The sequence below is a fragment of the Chiloscyllium punctatum genome, chromosome 17 (assembly GCF_047496795.1).
Source record: "Chiloscyllium punctatum isolate Juve2018m chromosome 17, sChiPun1.3, whole genome shotgun sequence".
In the NCBI taxonomy this organism is placed as follows: Eukaryota; Metazoa; Chordata; class Chondrichthyes; order Orectolobiformes; family Hemiscylliidae; genus Chiloscyllium; species Chiloscyllium punctatum.
The window spans coordinates 102780686-102801689 of NC_092755.1; the positions used below are offsets into that span (position 1 = coordinate 102780686).

Sequence of the window (21004 nt, forward strand, 5' to 3'; positions counted from 1 at the left end):
GACAGGTCCTGGTGGCCTGTGTTCTGCACAAACACAGCTGGCAACAAGGCACTGTGCTGGATCCTAAGGCAGCAGGGAATGGGATCATCTTCCACGGAAGAGGACAAGGACATTGGGAGGAGTAAGATGTAATTGTCCAGGACAGAGTTCAGTTGTGTCGGGTGCTACAAGTCAGATAGGACCTTATTAACACCTGTTTGCAAATGATGAGAGCTGGGAGCAGTGGACAATCATGTACTGGAGAATATGTGTTAGTCATGTTGCTGAAAACTGGTTTTTATTGTGAGGGTGAACTTCGGTCTCTTTGCTTTTGTTTGTTCACTATTGCTTTCTGTAAATAAAAGATCATGTTTGGACTTGTCCAATTATTTTTATATGTGTGATCTTCCTTGCACAAGACTGGCATCTCTTGTGTCCGTCTCATTTTTCAGAGGCCATTGTGCACCCAGACACACATCAGCAATCTGGTGTCGTCCCTCCTTGGCAGTGTTATGGCACAGCAGCAATAGGCCAGTCTTTTTATGGGTAGCCACTAGGTGCTGAGTGTTTCTGCAAATGCCACATTGTAGTCTTGGGCAGGAATCAGATGTCAGGGACTCCACGAAGGGCAGGGGAAGGCAGCAAAAATGGTGAGTATGGTGGGATAATGCAAGAAAGTTCACTGGGTCTCGTAGTGAAAATCCATCCTAAAAACTCAACACATCGCAGCCAAACTGATTTTGTTAATCCTAACAAAACGTAAGATTTGGCCAACTGTCTTTTTTAATAAAGTTACAAGCTGGCAAGGCTTGTAACTTCCTGCAGTTTATGCCCAACAGCTCCTGCTTGATACTGACCTCCTGCGTGTTCTCTGTCCTCTGAGGAAAACACATCACCATCTCTTCTTTCACCTTCCTGCCAATTTCCCACTTCCTCAAGATCTCTTTCTTTTTGACCACACAGTTTGTCAACTCTCCTAAGTCTTCAATTCCTGACTGCTCCTCTGAGAAACCTTATAGTATAGTATTCGATATCTATACAAATGAAAATATCTTCAGCTGCTTCCATGCAACTTTCAATCAGGAGTGGGCTGTTCATGAATGAATTAACCATTTCAAATGGCAGACACAAATCCTCCAAGCCATCTTATTGCAGAATTTAGACAATATATACATTTTTGTTGAAAAGTAGCAGTTACTGACAGGCAATTTACATGTCTAACAAGAAAAGCTACAATTGTCTTACCCTTATCTTCAAGAGGACCCAATACCAAGTCATGTTGCTCTTTCCATGTCATGAAGCCACCAATAACTGGAAGTTGAACTGGATTAGCCATATCTACACAATGGCTACAAGACCACAGAAGAAACAGACTGTTCTTTGTTGGGTTACTTCCCTATGAATCAATCGCTCTTTGCCATTGACAAGCCTCAAGCATTTTCCTTTTTATGACCTTTTTTTGCATGAAGTCAATATTCACCTGAAAGTTCACTGCCTCATTAATGCGCAAGAGATTTAATGGCACCACTTCAAAAGCAGTCCACTTGCTCAGAGGTTCCCTACCAAAGTACTCAATACCCACCCTTACATGTGTGACTGTTCTGTGTCCCAAACAGTATGTTAACTTGCCAAGCTTACATCAAATGCCCCTCCCAAAGCTGACACCTTTCCCATCAAGGACATGAGCAGCCAGTCTCCCTTTTGAAGTCACACACCAGCACAAGCTAGATATACATCATTGTGTCTTCACAATTAAAATTCTGAACTGGCTAATATCGACATAAGACCACAATAAACATGCAGAACGTACTGATTCAAAGATAGTGCATCAGCACTTTCTCAGAAACTTATCATGTGACCAAACTACCTGGGAGATAAACAAAAGAAAACCAGTCAACAAGAAGTTGAGGAAGTAGGTTCTTAGGCGTGTTTCTATATGCAGGTAGCTTTGGGTGAGTTCAGAACAAGCTTGTTCAAGGGAACACCCCTTTTGAGCAGGATTCAGTTAAAATTCAATGTTTTGCCCAAAAAGTGTTAAATTCCTTATTAACTGAAAGAAACTGAATGGTGATTTGGACTCTTGGATAAACAAACTGAAGAAGAGAGTACAAACTTTTATCAAAAGAGCAATTACACAGATGCTACAGGGGAATCCAACTGGAGTTGACTGTGTAGATTTTAACAATGCATTTTAGAAAGTTGCTTAACATTATCAGGGCTGAATGTTAGTTTGTGTTCTGAAAGGACACTAGGACAATGAAGTAATCTTGCCATGGCTTCTTGGAGCTGCATATCACTGAGTATAATTACCTTGGTGTGGGTGGAGTTACATGAGCAGGAACACTGTAACACTAGCAACTGCAACATGGACATGAACACAGAGAATAGGTTAGTCTTTACTTGATGTAACTATAACTCAAGAGCCTGGAATATCTATGTTTGCCAAGTACAGCAGTATTTAGTATTAATACACAATAAATCATGTGACACCAGGTTATAGTCCAACAAGTTTATTTAAAATCACAAGCATTCAGAACACTGCACCTTCATCAAGTGAAGTCACCTGACAAAGGATCTGTGCTCTGCAAGCTTGGGCTTTTAAATAAACCTGTTGGACTATAACCTGGTATCATATGGCATCCGACTTTGTCCATCGCAGTCCAACACTGGCACCTCCACCTAACAATAAATTGTGTTACTTTGAAGTCTAAATGTGAAGACAATTCTTGACTTTTCCTTCTCCCCAGCCAGTCTGTAATAAACCCAAATCTGCATTGTTGCATCAAACCACATAATAAAAGATAGTGGCAGCCACAGGATTCACTACCTAGAAATCATGGCAATAGTAAAAATCAAAAAATAACCAGGACCCAATGCCAAGTCTGATTATGTCTGGAGAACAGAAGAATTTAAAAAAAGTTATTTTTTTCAAAAAGCCATCAACACAACTTTAAGACCAGCTCGAAGCCAGAAATAAACACAAAGCTGACCAGCAGCTGTGAGGGAGCCATCTCTGATCATAAATTCCTGTCGAGAAACATCTAGAACACTGCCTTAAATTAGTTGTTTCCAGTCAGTATTAGGAGAAAACAGCTTTAAATAAAAAGTGAGTGCAATAAAAGCCCACTAGCATCTGCAATTGAGCATTTCAGAAAACAGGCCAACTACCAGACACTCAGACATTTTAATCCCTTGAGGAAGGGATATAAGAGTTTTCTTTCCACCTGAAAGAACAAGGCTGAGGAGCATAGTTCTAACAGAGAGTTAATACATTGCTGAATGACTTAATCAATGAGAAAATAAACAACAGCAAGTAAAGATGATTCTTCACATACAAGCTTAGAGAAATCAATTGTATAAAGAAAAATAGGTAGCAGGAATCAAAATTGATATTGAAAATCAAAGTTTGAGAATCCTAACAGCGAAGTTAGTCAAATCTTTATGAAATTGGTGGTACAAATGAAGATTAAAAGTACTTTTGTGCAAATTAGAAGTTTTGTTGATTGCATTCATTAACAATATAAATAATTGGATTAAGAAAAAGAGTGAAAATCAGATGACATAGAAGCCCTAAGTGCAGAAAGAGGCTATTTGGCCCATCAAGTTTGCACTGATCCTCTGAAGACCATTCCATCCTTTCCTATTACCATGACTAATCCGTAGTTCTGCACATCCCTTGCCACTACAAGGCAACATAGCATAGCCAACTCACCTAACCTACACATCTTTGGATTGCGAGAGGAAACCAGACACCCAACAAAACCAGGGAGAACATGTAAACTCCACACAGACAGTCACCTGTGGCTGGAATCGAAGTTCCTGGTGCTGTGAGGCAGTAGTACTGACCATAGTGACACCATGGTGTCAAGTTTGGCACAAAAATACCTCGAATGTAGAATAAATTGGCCCTGATGATGTCACAACAGGCATCTTTGGGTTACAGTTGGTTCTGATATAACACGATAATTTCATTCCTGTGCAACCCCACGTTATAAGAAAATTGCATAATAGCAGCACCATTTAAACCAATGGGACTGGAATCATGTTATCACCAATACACAAAGGAAAGTTCACATTCTACAAATAATGGTCTATATTCTTTAATTGCATTATAACTTGTGTTCTAGAAATGCACATTATAGCAAAACTGACTGTAATCAATAAATCATTGAACCTTATAAGGTAAAGCCAATTTGAGAAACTTTCTACCCCAGATCATTGGGAAATCCTTCTGCCATTTTGGAAAGGGAATAGCTTCAAATCATTTCTATGTAGGTTGCATGTTGGTACAGGAAACTTGAACTTTACATTGAAAATATCATTTTAAAATAGCAAATGCTTTAACAGCTTTCACCTTTGGCACCACCACCACAACAATCTTTACAACAACAAAGATCGAACAGAATCTTTAATCAGCAAAAAGTACAAGAAGAAAACAAAATGAGTGAAATTCATGGGAATTAAAATCCTTATGATTGTTATGCAAATTAATCAAAAACTTCAAGTGCCTATTAACAATTAAACAATGCAACAAAATTTACCTATTCTACCTTTCCATCAGAAAAAAAAATCAAGGTATCAGATTCATTTGATAGATCAGCAAATTGGCAAATATGGAAAACTTAATTCCTTGGATTTCACACAGCTTCATCACTGGAAATAAAATTAAATGTAAAACAGATCAGCACACCTCTCTACTATACAGATCCTGTGTTACACAGACAACCAACCAATGGGAAAGAAATTATGTTTGACAACCTCATAATAGCTCTTGATCAATGTTTCATTTCATAGCGAATAAGATACTGATGAGACCACGCTTCATTAGCAGATACCGACTTCTAAAATAACCTGTACATTGGTTCATTATGTTCTAAACCATATACGTCCTCCATGCATCTTCTGAAACTCATAGCTATGGAAAAATACAGCAAGTGCTTCTGTTTAACAAAATTGTCATTGGCCTTGAGGGTGGCACAGTGGTTAGCACTGTTGCCTCACAGTGCCAGGGACCCAGATTTGAATTCAGCCTTGGGTAATTGTCTGTGCGAAATTCCCACATTCTCCTATTATCTGCTGGGGGCTCCTTCCAGGTGCGCCGGTTTCCTCCCACAGTTCAAAGATACATAGTTTAGATTAGGTTAGATTAGATTCCCTACAGTGTGGCAACAGGTCCTTTGGCCCAACAAGTCCACACCGACCCTCCAAAGAGCAACCCACCCAGACCCATTCCCCTACATTTACCCCGAACTAATGCACCTTACACTACGGACAATTTAGCATGGCCAATTCACCTGACCTGCACATCTTTGGACTGTGGGAGGAAACTGAAGCACCCGGAGGAAACCCATGCAGACACAGGGAGAATGTGCAAACTCCACACAGACAGTTGCCTGAGGCGGGAATTGAACCCAGGTCCTGGTGCTGTGAGGCAGCAGTGCTAACCACTGAGCCACAGTGCCGCCGCAGGTGGATTGGTCATGCTAAAAGGAAAAATTGTCTCAGTGTCCAGGAATGTGCAGGTTAGGTGGGTTATCCATGATAAAAGAAATCCATGCGGGGTTACAGGAATGGGGTAGGATGCTCTTTAGAGGGTACAAACAAACTCAATGGACTGAATGGCCTCTTTCTGCATTGCAGGGATTTTCTGGTAAATCTGTCAGGAGAGGTGATGTCCTCGTGGTATTATCACTCAGCTATGTATCCAGACACCCTGGTAATGCTCTGGGGACATTGGGTTTGAATGCGGCAATAGCAAATAGTGGCATTTGAATTCAGTGAGAATGTAGAATTAAGGATCAAACGATGACCATGAAACTTGTTAAGTTTTGGGGGAAATAACCATCTGGTTGACTTATGGGTTTTACAGAAAGAAACTGCTGGTTTGAATTAAATGTGACTCTAGACCTCACAGCAATGACTACATTTGACCAATTAGAGATGGGCAATCAATGCTGGCCTACTCAGTGGAAACATTATGCAGAAAATGTTCCACTTAATCTCTACAGTGTTTGTTGACCACTCACAGCGCGATAAACTCTGACCAGAGGAGTAAATCTTTCATCTTACCAATACACCACATACGACAACCTCAGTGTGAAACCCAAACCTAACCTAAAACCCCACATTATTGGAAAGTTGTGCCTTTTTAATGCATATTAAATAGTGTTACTTTGAAGTCTAAACCTGAAGACAGTTCTTTGCCTTCTCCTCAAACAGTCTGTAAAAAACCAAAACTCACAGTGTGGCACCAAACTGCACAATAAATGAGACTGGGTGAAAAAAAATGGTTAAAGTACAGAAAACAGTGAGTCATAGTAAATGGGTGTTTTCATACTGGAAGACGTTAGACCGTGATGGTTCTCAAGGATCAGTGTTCAGACCACTACATTTTTGATATACATATACATAGACATTTTTCTTCATTTTTGCATGTTATATGGGCATCAGTGGCAAGGCCAATATTTGTTGCCCATGAATGACTTAAATATTGGATTACAGAGAAAAATGAGAAAAACACATTGCAATGCTATAAAACTTGGAGGTCAGTTAACTGTGCAGTATAGATTGATAAGCAGAATGGACAGACATGTCGCAGGTAGAATTTAAGATAGAGAAGTGTGAGGTGATGCATTTTGTCAAGAGGGAGCTGCAAAGGCAATGTAAACATAATGGCACAAGGAGATACAAGGGGACAATCTGCATCTTATTGTCCTTAATGGAAAGAAATCGGCTGTCCTTGCCTGGTTTGACCTTCATGTGATTCCAACCCCACAGGACTGTTGTTGATTCTTAACTACCCTTTGCAGAATTAAGATTAGGTATAGAAGCCAGCCGAAGCCCACATCCCGTGAATGAATTAAATTAGAAACTATTTAGCATACTCTGTACATTCACATACAGGCACAGTAACCATGATTTAGACTTCATTACTTTCTCCCCATACTTCGATCTCATCAATTAACTTTATTATCATGATATCTATCTCTTCCTGTATCCTGTGCATTTTGAAGTCTCTTTCTAATAATATAAATCCCCTGGTTCCCAAAATGCTGCCAAGTTAGTTTAACTCTGCCCAAAAACTCTAGCAAAACACGCTATGAGCAATTCAGTTTGAGTTCTGTTCAGGTCCAACCTATCCAACCTGTGCAGGTCTCAACTTCCCCAGAGCTGCTCCCAATGTCCCCAAGCATCTAAAGCTCTCAATCCTGCACTAACTTCTAGCCAAGCATTACTAGCCTGTTCCTTTATTCACTTTTACTTATTATCACAAATAATTCAGAGATTACTACATGTGAGTTCCTGCTCACTAATTTCCTACCCAGCTCTCTAAATTCTGATTACAGAACCATATCCTTTTTCCCTATCTATGTCATGAAGACCACTATTCCCTGGCTGTTTACCCTCCCCTCTTAGGATGCTCCTCAGCCACTGAGTCACATTTTTGACCCTGGTATCAGGTGGGCAACACACTATCCTGGATTCACGTCTGCAACAGCAGAAACATTTATTGGTTCCTTTGACTAGTGAATCACCTATCACCATCACTCTTTCAGTCTTCTTTGCACAACTGTAGACAGGCAGGAGGCTGGAAGGACACAGCAAGCCAGTCGACATCTGGAGGTAAAGAAGTCAACACTTTGGGTGTAACCCTTCTTCAAGACTCAGGTCTGAGTCGACTTCTGTATCTCCTGATGTTGCCTGGCTTGCTGTGTTCTTCCAGCCTCCTGCCTGTCTACTTTGGGATTCCATCATCTGCAGTTTTTTGTTTGTCTCTAACCACTGCACAACTGAGCTACATGTCGTGCCATAGAACTGGCTGTACTCCCCAAATGAAACGTTACTCTCATGTGCATTCAGAACGGAATACTGGTTGGGATGCATTCAGGATCGCCTATCTTACCTGCCTGTTCCCTTCCGATGGCCTGCCAACCACCCATTCCCTCTCTCCCTGCATGCTCTGAATCTAGCCACTATCCATGTCCTCCAAACTCAGTGTCCATATAGCTCTCACCCTCATGGATGCACCCTCCCAAAGCCAGGAGCTCAAGCTGCTACAACTGACAACACTTTCCACACAGATATTAGCCAGGACACAGGAAATAAATTGGAATTCCCACATTGCAGAGGATATGCACTCTCAAGGTTTAAAGAGCCCTGCCATTCCTTTATTGATTAGTTAACCTTACACCTGCTTGAACAAAAATTCACTAATACTAATAAATTATAGAACTGTTAACAGCAGTACTACTTCATGTTTTTGATTAATTGCAATATTTCTTTCCTAAAGCACCTCTTTACCTGTGTGCCAAATTCCCACATGACCCTAGAACATAGAACATAGAAGAATACAGCGCAGTACAGGCCCTTCGGCCCTCGATGTTGCGCCGATCAAAGCCCACCTAACCTACACTAACCCACTATCCTCCATATACCTATCCAATGCCTGCTTAAATACCCATAAAGAGGGAGAGTCCACCACTGCTACTGTCAGGGCATTCCATGAACTTACGACTCGCTGAGTGAAGAACCTACCCCTAACATCAGTCCTATATCTACCCCCCCCTTAATTTAAAGCTATGCCCCCTTGTAATAGCTGACTCCATACGTGGAAAAAGGTTCTCACTGTCAACCCTATCTAAACCCCTAATCATCTTGTACACCTCTATCAAGTCACCCCTAAACCTTCTTTTCTCCAATGAAAACAACCCCAAGTGCCTCAGCCTTTCCTCATAGGATCTTCCTACCATACCAGGCAACATCCTGGTAAACTTCCTCTGCACCCGTTCCAGTGCCTCCACATCCTTCCTATAGTATGGCGACCAAAACTGCACACAAAAGTAGCCCTAATTCGCTACTAATCTCAATGAGTGTCTCAGTCAGGCATCCTCCTCTTTATGAGCCCCTGGCCGATCTGCTATTGACCATTGTATTAAGATTCAACTTAATGTAGACTGGTGTGTGAAAATAAAATACGTGAGCCATTAAAGTAACAAAATCAAAACAATAATCTTTACAAAAGGATGAACATGAATTAGAAGATACAAGGAGAATACAGAAAGTGACAAGTAAAATTGAACATTCCACAAGCGCAGTTCAACCGTAACATCAGCACACCTCTGCAGAAATAACAATATGTATTGATTAACATGGCAAGCACAATACATAATGTGTTAATATCTGCGACACGGGTCATGTAGCAATCACTATAAAAGCACCATTCAATCACTCTTCAATAGTATATAGATGAAAGACTTAACATACAGCTAGGACAAATCAAGAAAAATTCTGAACTGTTTATGCAGATACCTCTTCACAACTCTTGACACATCTGGAGTAAGACAAAATATAACAGAAAGTTGCTGGGAGAATGAGGAGATCAAGTTAGATAGACAATGCACTAAAATTATAGGAAGGATGTTCTGAGGATGCAGATGGCACACAGTGAATTCCCAATTTTAACTGGATCACTGAGCTATACTGAGGTGCAGAGGCACAAACGGGCTATTTGATCTAAACCATCCTTCTGTTTTAGCAGCCAGTTCACAAAGGTGACTTCTCTAGTGCTGATTATAACACATTTAATTAAAAACCTTTGCCCATGCTTTTTGAGTGTTTCTTACTATTCTGTTCCATCTTTCATAATTCCAAACATCTTTGTTAAATCATCCCATAATCTCCAGTGCTATTGAATACAGCCCGTCAACTAACTTAGACATAAATATATTCATAACATTGTAAACAGATAGGAAGTCCAGAGTTCACCACCAAGCTAATTCTATTGCTTAGGCATCCATTAAGAAAATGAAATCTGTAATCCAATTCAATTGTGTTTTCATTTTAAATTGCTAAAAGACCGACAGAAACATCAGTGAGATTTCTGCACTTGCACTAATTGCTGCTAGTTTTACTGCCAGTAGCTGTAACATCATCATTGTGGTATTGTGGTAACATACTGTCAGCTTTCTGATTTAACACCAGCAGGAAGAAATCAGCCTACCAATCAAAATGGTGGATTAGCAGTCATAGCAACCCTACTCAGTCTTCCTGCAACATTGACGATGTTACCGTACTCATTGATCTTATCCCTATCACAGCAGCTCTACAAGGTATACTACAAGTATGTTGAATCTGTTGTGAAAGGAAAATTGGTATGCTGAACTTGCCTAACAATAGATATCACATTCCTTTAAAAAAACAACCTTACTAAGCTTTTACTGTTTCACAATCTATTAAAATTATGGCAACAAGCTAAACAGATCTACATTGAGTGTTTCTGACTAGCAGTTAGCAGACAATGTGAAAAATTTCCCAAGTATGACCTATGCACAAAGCAGGACAAATCTGACCCAGCCAAAATCTGACCTATTAGTCTACTCTTGACCATCAGCAAAGTGATAGAAGGGGTTACTATTAAGCAGTAGTTGCATAGAAATAACCTGCTCATTGACATTCAGTTTGGGTTCTGCCAGAATCAGCTCCTGTCCTCATTTCAGCTTGGTCCAAACAAACTAAGCTTCTCCAAAGGAAAACAGCAACTGCCTGTGATATCAAGACAGCAATTGACTCGGTGTGATATCAAGGAGTTCGAAATAAACTGGAGTCAATGGGAAACAGTGAGAAAAACTCACCGGTGGTTGCAGTCAAACCTGGCATAAAGAAAATTAGATGTAGTTAGTGCAAGTTAATCATTTCAGCCACAGGACCTCTCAGCAGTAGTTCCTCAGAGTAGTGTCCCAGGCCCAACCATCTTCAGCTCCCCCATTAGTGACCTTTCCTCCATCATATCGTGAGACAAGGGATGTTTGCTGATGAGTGAACAATACATGGCACCATTTCTGACCCCTCAGATACTGAAACAGTCAGTGGCAATATACAGCAAAACTTAGATAATATGCAGGCTTGGACCGGTAAGTGGCAAGTGACATTCATACCCTACAATTGCCAGGGAATAACCATCTCCAACAAGACAGAATGCAACTATCATCCCTTGACATTGATGAATCCCCATAAGCAACATTGTGGGGATTACCATTGACCAGAAACTGAATTTGACCATTTGCATAATTACTGTGGCTACAACAGTATTTCAGAGACTAAGAATTCTATGTGATTAACTCACTCTCTGTCTACCTAGAGCCTGCCCATCACCAACAAGCCACACCTAGAATGTGATAGAATATTCTTCTGGATGTAAGTTTTCTCGCTGAGCTGGAAGGTTTGTTTTCAGACGTTTTGTCACCATGCTAGGTTACATCATCAGTAAGCCTCCAGTGAAGCACTGGTGGCATGACCTGCTTTTTAATTATGTGCTTAGGTTTCCTTTGGTTGGATATGTCATTTCCTGCGGTGATGTCATTTCCTGTTCTTTTTCTCAGGGGGTGGTAAATGGGACGTAAGTCAATGTGTTTGTTGATAGAGTTCTGTTTGGAATGCCATGCTTCTAGAGTGCTACCTAACAGCATGGCATTCCAACCGGAACTCTAACAACAAACACATTGACTTAGATCCCATTTACCACCCCCTGAGAAAAAGAACAGGAAATAACATCACCAACCCAAGGAAACCTATACACTTAAATAAAAAGTGGCTCATACCACCAATGCTTCACTGGAGGCTCACTGATGTTGTTACTTAGTATGGTAATGAACCATCTGAAAGCAAACCTTCCAGCTCAGAAAGCAAATTTACATCCAGAACCTCAACCTGGTGTACAAATCTTCTCAAAACTCGTTAAGAATATTCTTCATTTATCTGGATGAGTGCAGACCCCGAACACTCAAAACACTCAATACCATCCAGTATAAGGCAGCCTTCTTGATTGACACCCAATGCACCACCAACAACCAATGGTAGAATGCATCAAGGATCCTTCAGAACCAGTAACTCTATTACCTAGAAGGGCAAGAGGCAACAGATACATGGGATACTTGTCACCATTTGCATGTTCCCTTCCAAGTCTGTACTCATTGGAGGTTAGAAGAATGAGAGATGATCTTATTGAAACACGTAAGATTCGAAGGGAACTTTGCACAGTAAATACTAACAGGTTGATTCCTCTTGTGGGAGAGTTGTTGTTGTTGTCGTTGTTTTTGCCATAGTCTTACCAGACCGTAGGGGCTGCTGTCTTATTAGAGAGAAGTGATTGGTGGTGATTTAACCTGAGGGCCACCAGACCTCAGGTGAGGGAAGAGGTTGAGAAGGAGAGTCCTTCATGGTGACCTCAAACCGGTGATGGGAAGTGCGAGAGTCGATTGGAGGACATAATCTTAGAGTAAGGGATCACTCATTTAAGACAGAGCTGAGAGAAGCCTTCCTCTTCAGAGAGTAGTGAATCTGTGGAATTACTTACTACTGAAGGCTGTGGAGGCTGTGTCTCTAAGAATATTCAAGCTGAGATAGAAATATTTTTTAATTAGTAAGGGCATCAAGGGTTATGGGAAAAAGGCAGGGAAGTGAAGTTGAGAACTATGGAGATGTCAATGGTGGGGGAGCTCCTACCTCTTATGGTCCAAGCTACACACCATCCAAGCTTGGAACTATATCACCATTCCTTTCCTTCCCTGGGGTTCACATCCTGGAAATCTTTCCTGAATATGCCTGTGGGTGTCACCACACTCCAAAGACGAGTGGTTTAAGATAGTGGCTCATCATCACCTTCTTCAGGGTAATTGGGGACAGGCAATAAATACTGGCCCTGCCAGCAATACCCACATCCCTTGGATGAATTAAAATAATAAAAACACTGTGAATAATCAATGAATCTGAACAACTGAAAAGTCAAAAACTGAAGGGGAGGTGCAATCAAAGCAAAGAATAAATGTGGTCTGCATCTGAAAAGAGAAGTTAAGTTTAAAATGAAAATCATACTGAAATAGTACCATTCTCTTGAAAGGAGAAATTAAGGATCTAATGAAGGACAAAGAAAACTTGCATGGTACATAATAAAGCAGCAGCTAATCTTGAAAGGGCAAAACACAGTTTCTTCCATCCTGTCCACTGACAGGCAGTCAGACTGCTTCACTTTTACTCATATTAATAATTGCAGCTGAGGTCACAAAGTGCTCATAGAACTCAGGAACAAATCTGTTGTTACACTTGACTTGGTTTCCTCTGTGCTGACATTGAAAGGCTTATTGCAATACTAAGTTGAGCTCTTACCATAATGGATAGACTATATAAATCTGCACCATTATCTTCCCTGTAACACAAATACTTCCAGCACTAAGGAAAGTCCAACACAATTGCTAAGACAGACCAGGTGAGAGTTTCCATTCCCCAGCACCCCAGCTGTTGCTTGAACTGAACCCGACCAACTCTAAAGCAGACAAATCTGATCAATCAGTTCCATACTGCAGCCTGATCCGACTCAGAAAGAACCTTTTAGGAAAGTGAGCTCATTCATTGTCTCTTGTAGCAAAGAGAAAGAGCACTCAAAAAGCAGGCAGTAATTCTGTCTACTTGCCCCTTTATGTTTCCCACAGCAGTGCGGTAGTTGTTGCAATTAGCATAAATTGCTGGGATATTCAAAGCCAGTGATGGAAAGACAAAGCAAAAGTTGGAGAGTGGCAAAAGTAAAAAAAACTAAGAAAATTATTGCTTTTGCTACTGACATTAAGAAACCCTATATTACCTTACATCTCAATTATTAATAGCTTTACACGAAAGCTCTGCTGCCAGTCACTGCCAACCATAATCACAGGGTTTCAACTATATTGTTTTTCACCTGCTCCATTAGGTGAGGAACATTGAAATATATGTTGGTGCTATGTGTCTGTCAGCATTACCACCTGGGGACTGAGGGTGCAACATTTAAACATATTTGTTGAAAAGCACAATTAAAAACAATGATCATATCCCAATAATTAATGCTATTGTAGATATCAAAACACAGAGTACATTCCTCATTCTCCTAACAGTACTTAAAACTTGACAAAGGAAAATTCTACCTCAAATAATAGTTTTCAACGTCAGGCTCATCTGGCATCAGATAAAAACTGCTTGGTTTTAACCTCTATGGCCACGCTAATAATGTAATGGAGCAGATAGAGAAGCTATTTCAGGAACCTTTGCCTTCTACCTTTTAAATTCCCAATCTGGCATCAAGCCTGAAATTATGCATCCTAATTGTTGATGAGGTGCAAGTTGTGAAGGTGACACAAAGGACTTTCAACTTCTCGAGATACTTTGCAACATATTGATTTTTCGCATGAATGAAGCATTTAATTTATTAGAAAATGTTATGTTGTTCAACCTTCACAACCAGCTTCTCAGTTTCTGATGAAGGAGCTGCACCCAAAACATTATCCCGTGTTTTTGCTTTACAGATGCTGACAGGTTTGTTGTGTTTTTCCAACATTTTTGTTTTTAACTGATCTTGTTTGATTTGTTTGCCAAACATGCAAGGATGTGAATCATATTAAAGTGATTCAGGTGAACAGCTAACTTGCCCCACTAAGGAATATAGCCATGGAATTATTACTGATTTGTCTACTTAAGATCTTCTTACTGGCACTGCATTTTGTGATACTTATTATACTGCTCTTCCACTCCCAATGTTCTCCCATACAGCTCTATTTCCTGATATTTCTTCTTGTTGTTTTATTTTGCTATGTTCTTCTCATTGGAGGTCATTGTTTGGATTCAGAATTGACCTCTTTGCAACTGGGATTTCCTAATCAGACAGTCGTAGAGCTGTACAGCATGGAATCATGTCCAATTCATCCATGTCAACCAGATATCCTAAATTAATCTAATCCCATTCACCAGCATTTGGCCTATATCCCTCTAAACCCTTCTTATTCATGTACCCATCCAGATACCTTTTAAATGCTGTAATTGTACCAACCTCCATCACCTCCTTTGGCAGATCATTCCATATACGTACCACCCTCTGTGTGAAAAGGTTTCCCCTTAGGTCCCTTTTAAATCTTTCCCCTCTCACATTAAACCAATGCCCTCTAGACTTGCATTCCCCCACCCCAGAGAAAATACCTTGTCTATTTACCTATCCATGCTCCTCATGATTTTATAAATCTCTATAAGGTCACGCCTCAGCCTCCAATGCTCCAGGGAAAATAGCCCCAGCCTATTTAACATCTCCCTGTACTCAAACCCTTCAACCCTGGCAACATCCTTGTAAATCATTTCTGAACCCTTTCAAATATACAACATCTTTCCTATAGCAGGGAGACCAGTATTCCTAAACAATGTACAGCCACAACATGACCTTCCAACTCTTATACTCAGTGCACTGACTAATAAAGTGTTTGGTAAATGAGGAATATATTTCCAGGCACTGGAGTTGGGCCCTGAAAAGCTATCAGGAGTTATCATTCGGGAAAATCTAATTACAACTCAGATTAAGGACTTATTTTAAAATAATTATTCATGCAAACACAAAAACGGAAAACCTGGAAAACTACTGGAAGTCAATAAGCACCTAGAGACAGGACACAGAACCTCCATTTAGATGTGCACCCATCTTCAGAGCTGAAAAAATAATAAAATAAGGGGGCAGAGGATAGTTCTTCATACACTTATAATCACATCCAGGAAATGACACAAAAGCAAAAGCCAAAGACCCAGCTTTGTTTTGCAGCATCTTGCTGTCCTTCAGGTACCAAATAATTTACAGACACATCTTCTGACAGTCCAGGATGGATTACTAATTTGAAACTTTTAACTATAACTGCAATCTTTCCAATGGTTTCTGCAGTTTTTTTTGTTCGATCGCTTCTCGTTCATGAAGAAAGAAGTCCATTCTTTCTAGAAATACAATTCCTTGGCTGATATGTTGTTCTGATGCTGCAGGGCTTCTGCTCCCCCACTCTCCTTCTCAGTTTTTTAATAGCTTTGATGTCTGTACTGGAAATGAAAAATGCCACCCTTTCTAGACGAAGACAGTGGAGATTGAGACTGGGATTAGGATGAACTCAGTGCCTCACTGGCAGCAGTGCCCAGAGGTTAAGGTGAAGTAACTGTTCAACAATCTTCTTACAGAATGAAGATCTTATTTTTCAGTAGTTCACTGAATATGAATAGACACAAAAATCACTTAGTATTCCTAATGTTTGACTATAAATCCAAAGATGGTGAAGCAAGGGAAGGCATTTAAAATTAAACAATGAGCAATTTTTTGAAATACAGGATCAAAACTTCCCAAGCCAGTGAGTTGGAACAAAGTTTGGAAGGAGATATAGTTCCAAATGTGCTCTAACAGTAAACCAGTTGTGAGAAATGGTTCACAATTTGTGTGGTTCAAAGGTGCTGGCTTTGAAGTTGCTTGTGAACATCTGAACTGCTGATTATCTGAAGTTGGGCAAATGTTATAAGTGCAGCTTTTGTACATGTTTATGACACTTGATTAACTGAATTGCAATCACAAATTAAACTCGGCCTATTTCAGAAATAAGAGCAGGAGTAGGCCATTCAATCTCTCAGGCATGCTGTACCATTCAATAAGATCATGGCAGATCTGCTCATGTCATGCATGTCCCCCAAAATCCTGGCCTTCTCGTTAATCAAAATTCTGTCAAACTCAGCCCTGAATATTCAACAAACTAGCCCCCATGCCTTGCTGCGAGAGATTTCCAACTGCTAGAAAATATTTTGTGTGGCAAACATTAAAAAAATTAATAATTCACCCAGATGACTTTGTGACAAAGTAATTAAGCCAATTGCTCCATTGCTTTATAGCCTCAGGTTTGAGTCCAAGGACTACCTATCTCTGAGAGCTGGTGCAGGATTAGTTTAACACATCAATGATATTCAGGGTTATAAACCTTATTGCAATTGATCAAAGTCACAATGCCATTATTGGGTTGTACATCACTACTGCAGCATATGTAGTGCTGGATATATGAAACAGAGAGTTAGTGGTAGTGAGATTTGGTGTTGAGGTGGGGAAAGAGGTGGGATAGCATTAAAAGTTATGCACTGCTCAGAGGCTGGTTTTGATCTGGATACTTTTTCTCCCCTGCCGTAAATGCAGCAGTGTTTATGCCTATTGGATTTTTACAACCACATGAATCAGGTGTAGGCCATTCAGCCCCTCAGGCCTCCTCTACCATTCAGTGAGACCACAGCTGATCTGATTGTAACTTCAAATCCTCATTGACCATTTCCATCTGAAGCACTTTGGATTTGAGACTGGGAGTTATTTTGGCCAAAGTGTAATAAATGGGTACAGGGTTAACCAAAATAATAAAACACAGTGAAGCTTAAAAGCCCAGATTTTATATAAAATTTTGGTCCTCATTGCTGATAACCATAACTTGAACATGCCTAGTCAGGGCATTGAGTATAGAAGTTGGGAAGTTATATTGCAGTTGTACAGGACGTGGTGAGGCCACACTTGGAGTATTGTGTTCTGTTTCGGCCACCTTGTTATAGGAAGGATGTTATTAAATTGGAAAGAGCACAGAAGAAATTTACAATAATGTTGCCTGGAATTAATGGTCTGAGTTATTGGGAGAAATTGGACAAGCTAGGACATTTTATTTTAGAGCGTTGGAGACTGAAGGGGGTCCTTATAGAGGCGTATAAGACCATGCAAGGCATGGACAGGATGAATACACTCAGTCTTTTTCCTGAGTTTGGGGAATCAAGGATTAGAGGGCATCAGTTTAAAGTTAGAGTAAAGAAAGACTGAAAGCGAACCTGAGGGGCAACCTTTTTACCCAGAGGGTGGTACGCATGTGGAATGAACTGCCAGTGAAAGTGGCTGAGGTGGGTACATTTTGGTCTGCATGGACCAGTTTGGGCCAAAGGGCCTGTCTCGTGCTGTAAGACTCTATGACTCTATGCTAACACAGGTTTAGCACTCAAACGTACTAACGACATGGACTTTTTAGATTAGATTAGATTAGATTACTTACAGTGTGGAAATAGGGTTCTTACACCCACTTCTTTTAAAGGTATGAAGTGCTCTGGCAGGCACATTTTGATGGGTTTCAGGAAGAGGGAGTGAGGGAGACGGTATGCAGGCTCTTGATACACAACTCTGGAGGTCCTGGTGGAGGAGGATCAGAGGGACTGGTAATGTAATTGAATCCCCACAAACCCCTGTACGGTGCCACATGTAACGTGCACTCAACAATCCTCCATGGAATCTGTACTCATCAAATTCTAACAAAATGAGTGTCCCTCACTTTATTCGCTTCCTCAGCACTGATAGCCACACCTTCAGTTACCGACACACTAAACTCTGGAATTCCCTCCCTACATCTCACCACCTCACATTTCTCTTTTCAGAGTCTCCTTAAAACCTATTTCTTTGGCCAAGCTATGGATGATCACTAAACCAAAACAAAGAACTGCGGATGCTGAGGATCAGAAGCAAAAAAACAGAAATTGCTACCAAAACTCAGTGGGTCTAGTAGTATTTATGAAGACAAAGCAGAGTTAACATCTGATAAAGTCACCAGGCTAGGAACATTAACTGCTTTCTTTCCACAAATGCTGCCAGACCTGCTGAGTTTTGCCAGCAATTTCTGTTTTTGTTTTGATTAATCACATTTTGTTTCATAATGCTTCTGTGAAGTGCCTTGGGATATTACATGACATACAAGGTGCCACATAAATAAGTTGTTGTTGTTTTTCCCACTGTTGAACAAAGCAGAACGTTGCAAACTTCGGAATCTGAGGCAACTGAATGAGAACATTTCAGCTCCACTTTGATAGTTTCAAGAATTAGACCATGAAATAGTGTTTACATTAAAATTTGTGATTAGAATAAGCAACTTCCCATGGAAGTGTGCCATCACATTCAAAACAAATGAAGACTGAGCTGTATTCTACAGTGAAATTTCAAAGACAACCTGTGTACATTTTTTTATTCAGGATAAAGTATATAGGAATAGATTTGCTCATGAATGCACATTAATATCAGTCATCAAAAGCAGTTAGTTGTAAACACCACAAGCTCTCACTATCATGCTGAGATTGATGCTAACTTGTACCACTGTCTGCCCACTGGCACCTTTCTTTTGAGTATATTCAACCCTTAATTTGGATGTACATTTGATTCCATCCATTCCTTTCCTTTTAATGGTGCTGATCTTCCACTGACAGAACCTTCTCCCTTAAATTTACCCAAAATATCACCAAAATATTCAAGGGAACAACCAACTCTTCAAAACTCATTGTTGGCCATTCAGTTCTCCCAAATTTAATGGCACCAGAACAGTTCCCAGGAAGTGTACAGGATTTTTATTTGAATTGTACACGAATATTTTTAACCAAAAAAAAAATCCTTTCCACAACCCTCAATGAAAGTGTTAGTCTGCCTGCGGTTTTGGTGATTCATTGGTTATCCACTTGTATTCGTTCCATAACCAACAATGGGCTGTTCCCATTCACACAACAGTGGTATCCAACATGGAGATGGGTTGGTGAAAGGATGGTACAGTTTGATTTTCTCTATGTAGTATCCCTGGGATCATCCTGATCGTTATGCAATGATCATTATTGGATGTGAATGATAGTATCGGCTCATACAATGACCAGAGAAATGTCCAGCGTCGGGGTAGGGGTAGATCAGGTTTGTTGGGCAGTTTGTGTTCCAACTGTTTATGTATTTTGGCACAGAGCGGACATTCAGGGTGGAAACCAAACCATGTAGCTAATGCCAGGTTTAGAGCAGTGTTTCTGGAGTGCATGTTGCCTGTGGCTGTGTGTGTGTGTGTGTGTGTCTGTGTGTGATGGGAGGGTGGAGATTCAATGATAGTGTGGCTGTGTTCACTGAGGAAGTGTGAACCGCACCTGTACATTGTACTGCAACTCACACCTAGAAGGAGAACTCAGTAAAACAGAACAGATCGCTGCAAAGATAATGTGGATTGCATTTCTCACGAGATGCGGTAAGAAGCTGGTAGGCTGTATTTCCCGCTTTCATCTGAAAGCAACAGGTTCAGGAGCCAAGCTGCTTTGAAAACATGAAGCGTGCACTTTGGGAGACACGTTATAAGTGATACATATCCATATTGCAGTGGATTGGAAAGTGCTGACATGCAAATATTCTCAGGGAAATCAGATTAGACACTTGCACTGAATGATCACAAAGACACACTCGCTCTCTCACCTGGCCACGACCTCATTGTCCACTTTGACGATACAGTAAGGGTCACTGGTACCGGAGCTGTAACAAACAGCAGATGAGTGCACATTACCCACATCATAAATGCATTTAGCCCGGCAGCAAAACGACTGATAACAAACAAACAGACAGACATTGTTGGATCTGGCAGCATCTGTGGAGAGTTAACATTTCGGGTCCAGTGACCCTCCTTCGTCAGTGCAGGTAGATTAAACAGGAAACTTACACGTCCTTTGCTGGTAAATTTCTTCCCTCGATGATACGAAAATACAGTGATGTGTTTTTTGCCATTTCAGATCACCAAAGCACCCCCCTCCCCGCCAAAACAACGAAAACTTTCCTGTAATTTCCGCGGCGATGTTACTTCAGGTGACTGAGAGAGCTCCACTTGACTGTGTTCATTCTTAATTGCAGCGGAAAGGTGGGTTGGCAGTGAGCATTCAGGTCTATGGGAAATACCGGAATTTCTTCGCCTACTGTGTGAATTGTCAAAGTCCAGGCGCTCAATGAGTAGCAGCTTCTCCCTGGTAGAGCCGAGCCTGATCCTAGAGGGAAATTCAGGAAGTAACTCTGTCGGTTTCCACCATAACGCGTGTCTGTGGGATATGGCACCCAAGTATGAATGATTGCCACAGGCAAGACTTAATGGGCTGACAGATAATTCTCCACAGGAGAGTGCTGTTTATTTAGAGAGCGATTCTGCCAACTATTGGTGGCCGAGGGGAACTGCAGCATCGAGGTACAAAGCACGGGATACAACTCATTAAACCCTTCTGAAATATGTTACCAGGCGATGTGCATAATTCAATAGAGAGTTTCAGTGATTGAGTTTCGAAATTAGTATTTCTCTGCCATTAGGCTTAAGATCAATTAGGGAACACCCATCGAAAGCAACAGCCTAAAATCAGAATAATTTCCTCCCATTGG

General features: G+C 40.7%; 1 protein-coding gene across 3 annotated transcripts in view; it reads right to left on the bottom strand.

Annotated features, from left to right (window-relative positions):
- Window positions 1–20703, bottom strand: part of LOC140488190 (rasGAP-activating-like protein 1) — a 271904-nt gene extending 251201 nt beyond the window's left edge. For all 3 annotated transcript variants that reach the window (XM_072588080.1, XM_072588079.1, XM_072588078.1), the window contains exons 1-2: window positions 20304–20703; window positions 20063–20119 (exon numbers count right to left, since the gene is read on the bottom strand). In XM_072588080.1, coding sequence (XP_072444181.1) covers window positions 20063–20119; window positions 20304–20368 — 122 coding nt within the window. In that variant the 5' untranslated portion in view covers window positions 20369–20703. The remainder of the gene's footprint in view (window positions 1–20062; window positions 20120–20303) is intronic.
- Window positions 20704–21004: the final 301 nt, after the last annotated feature.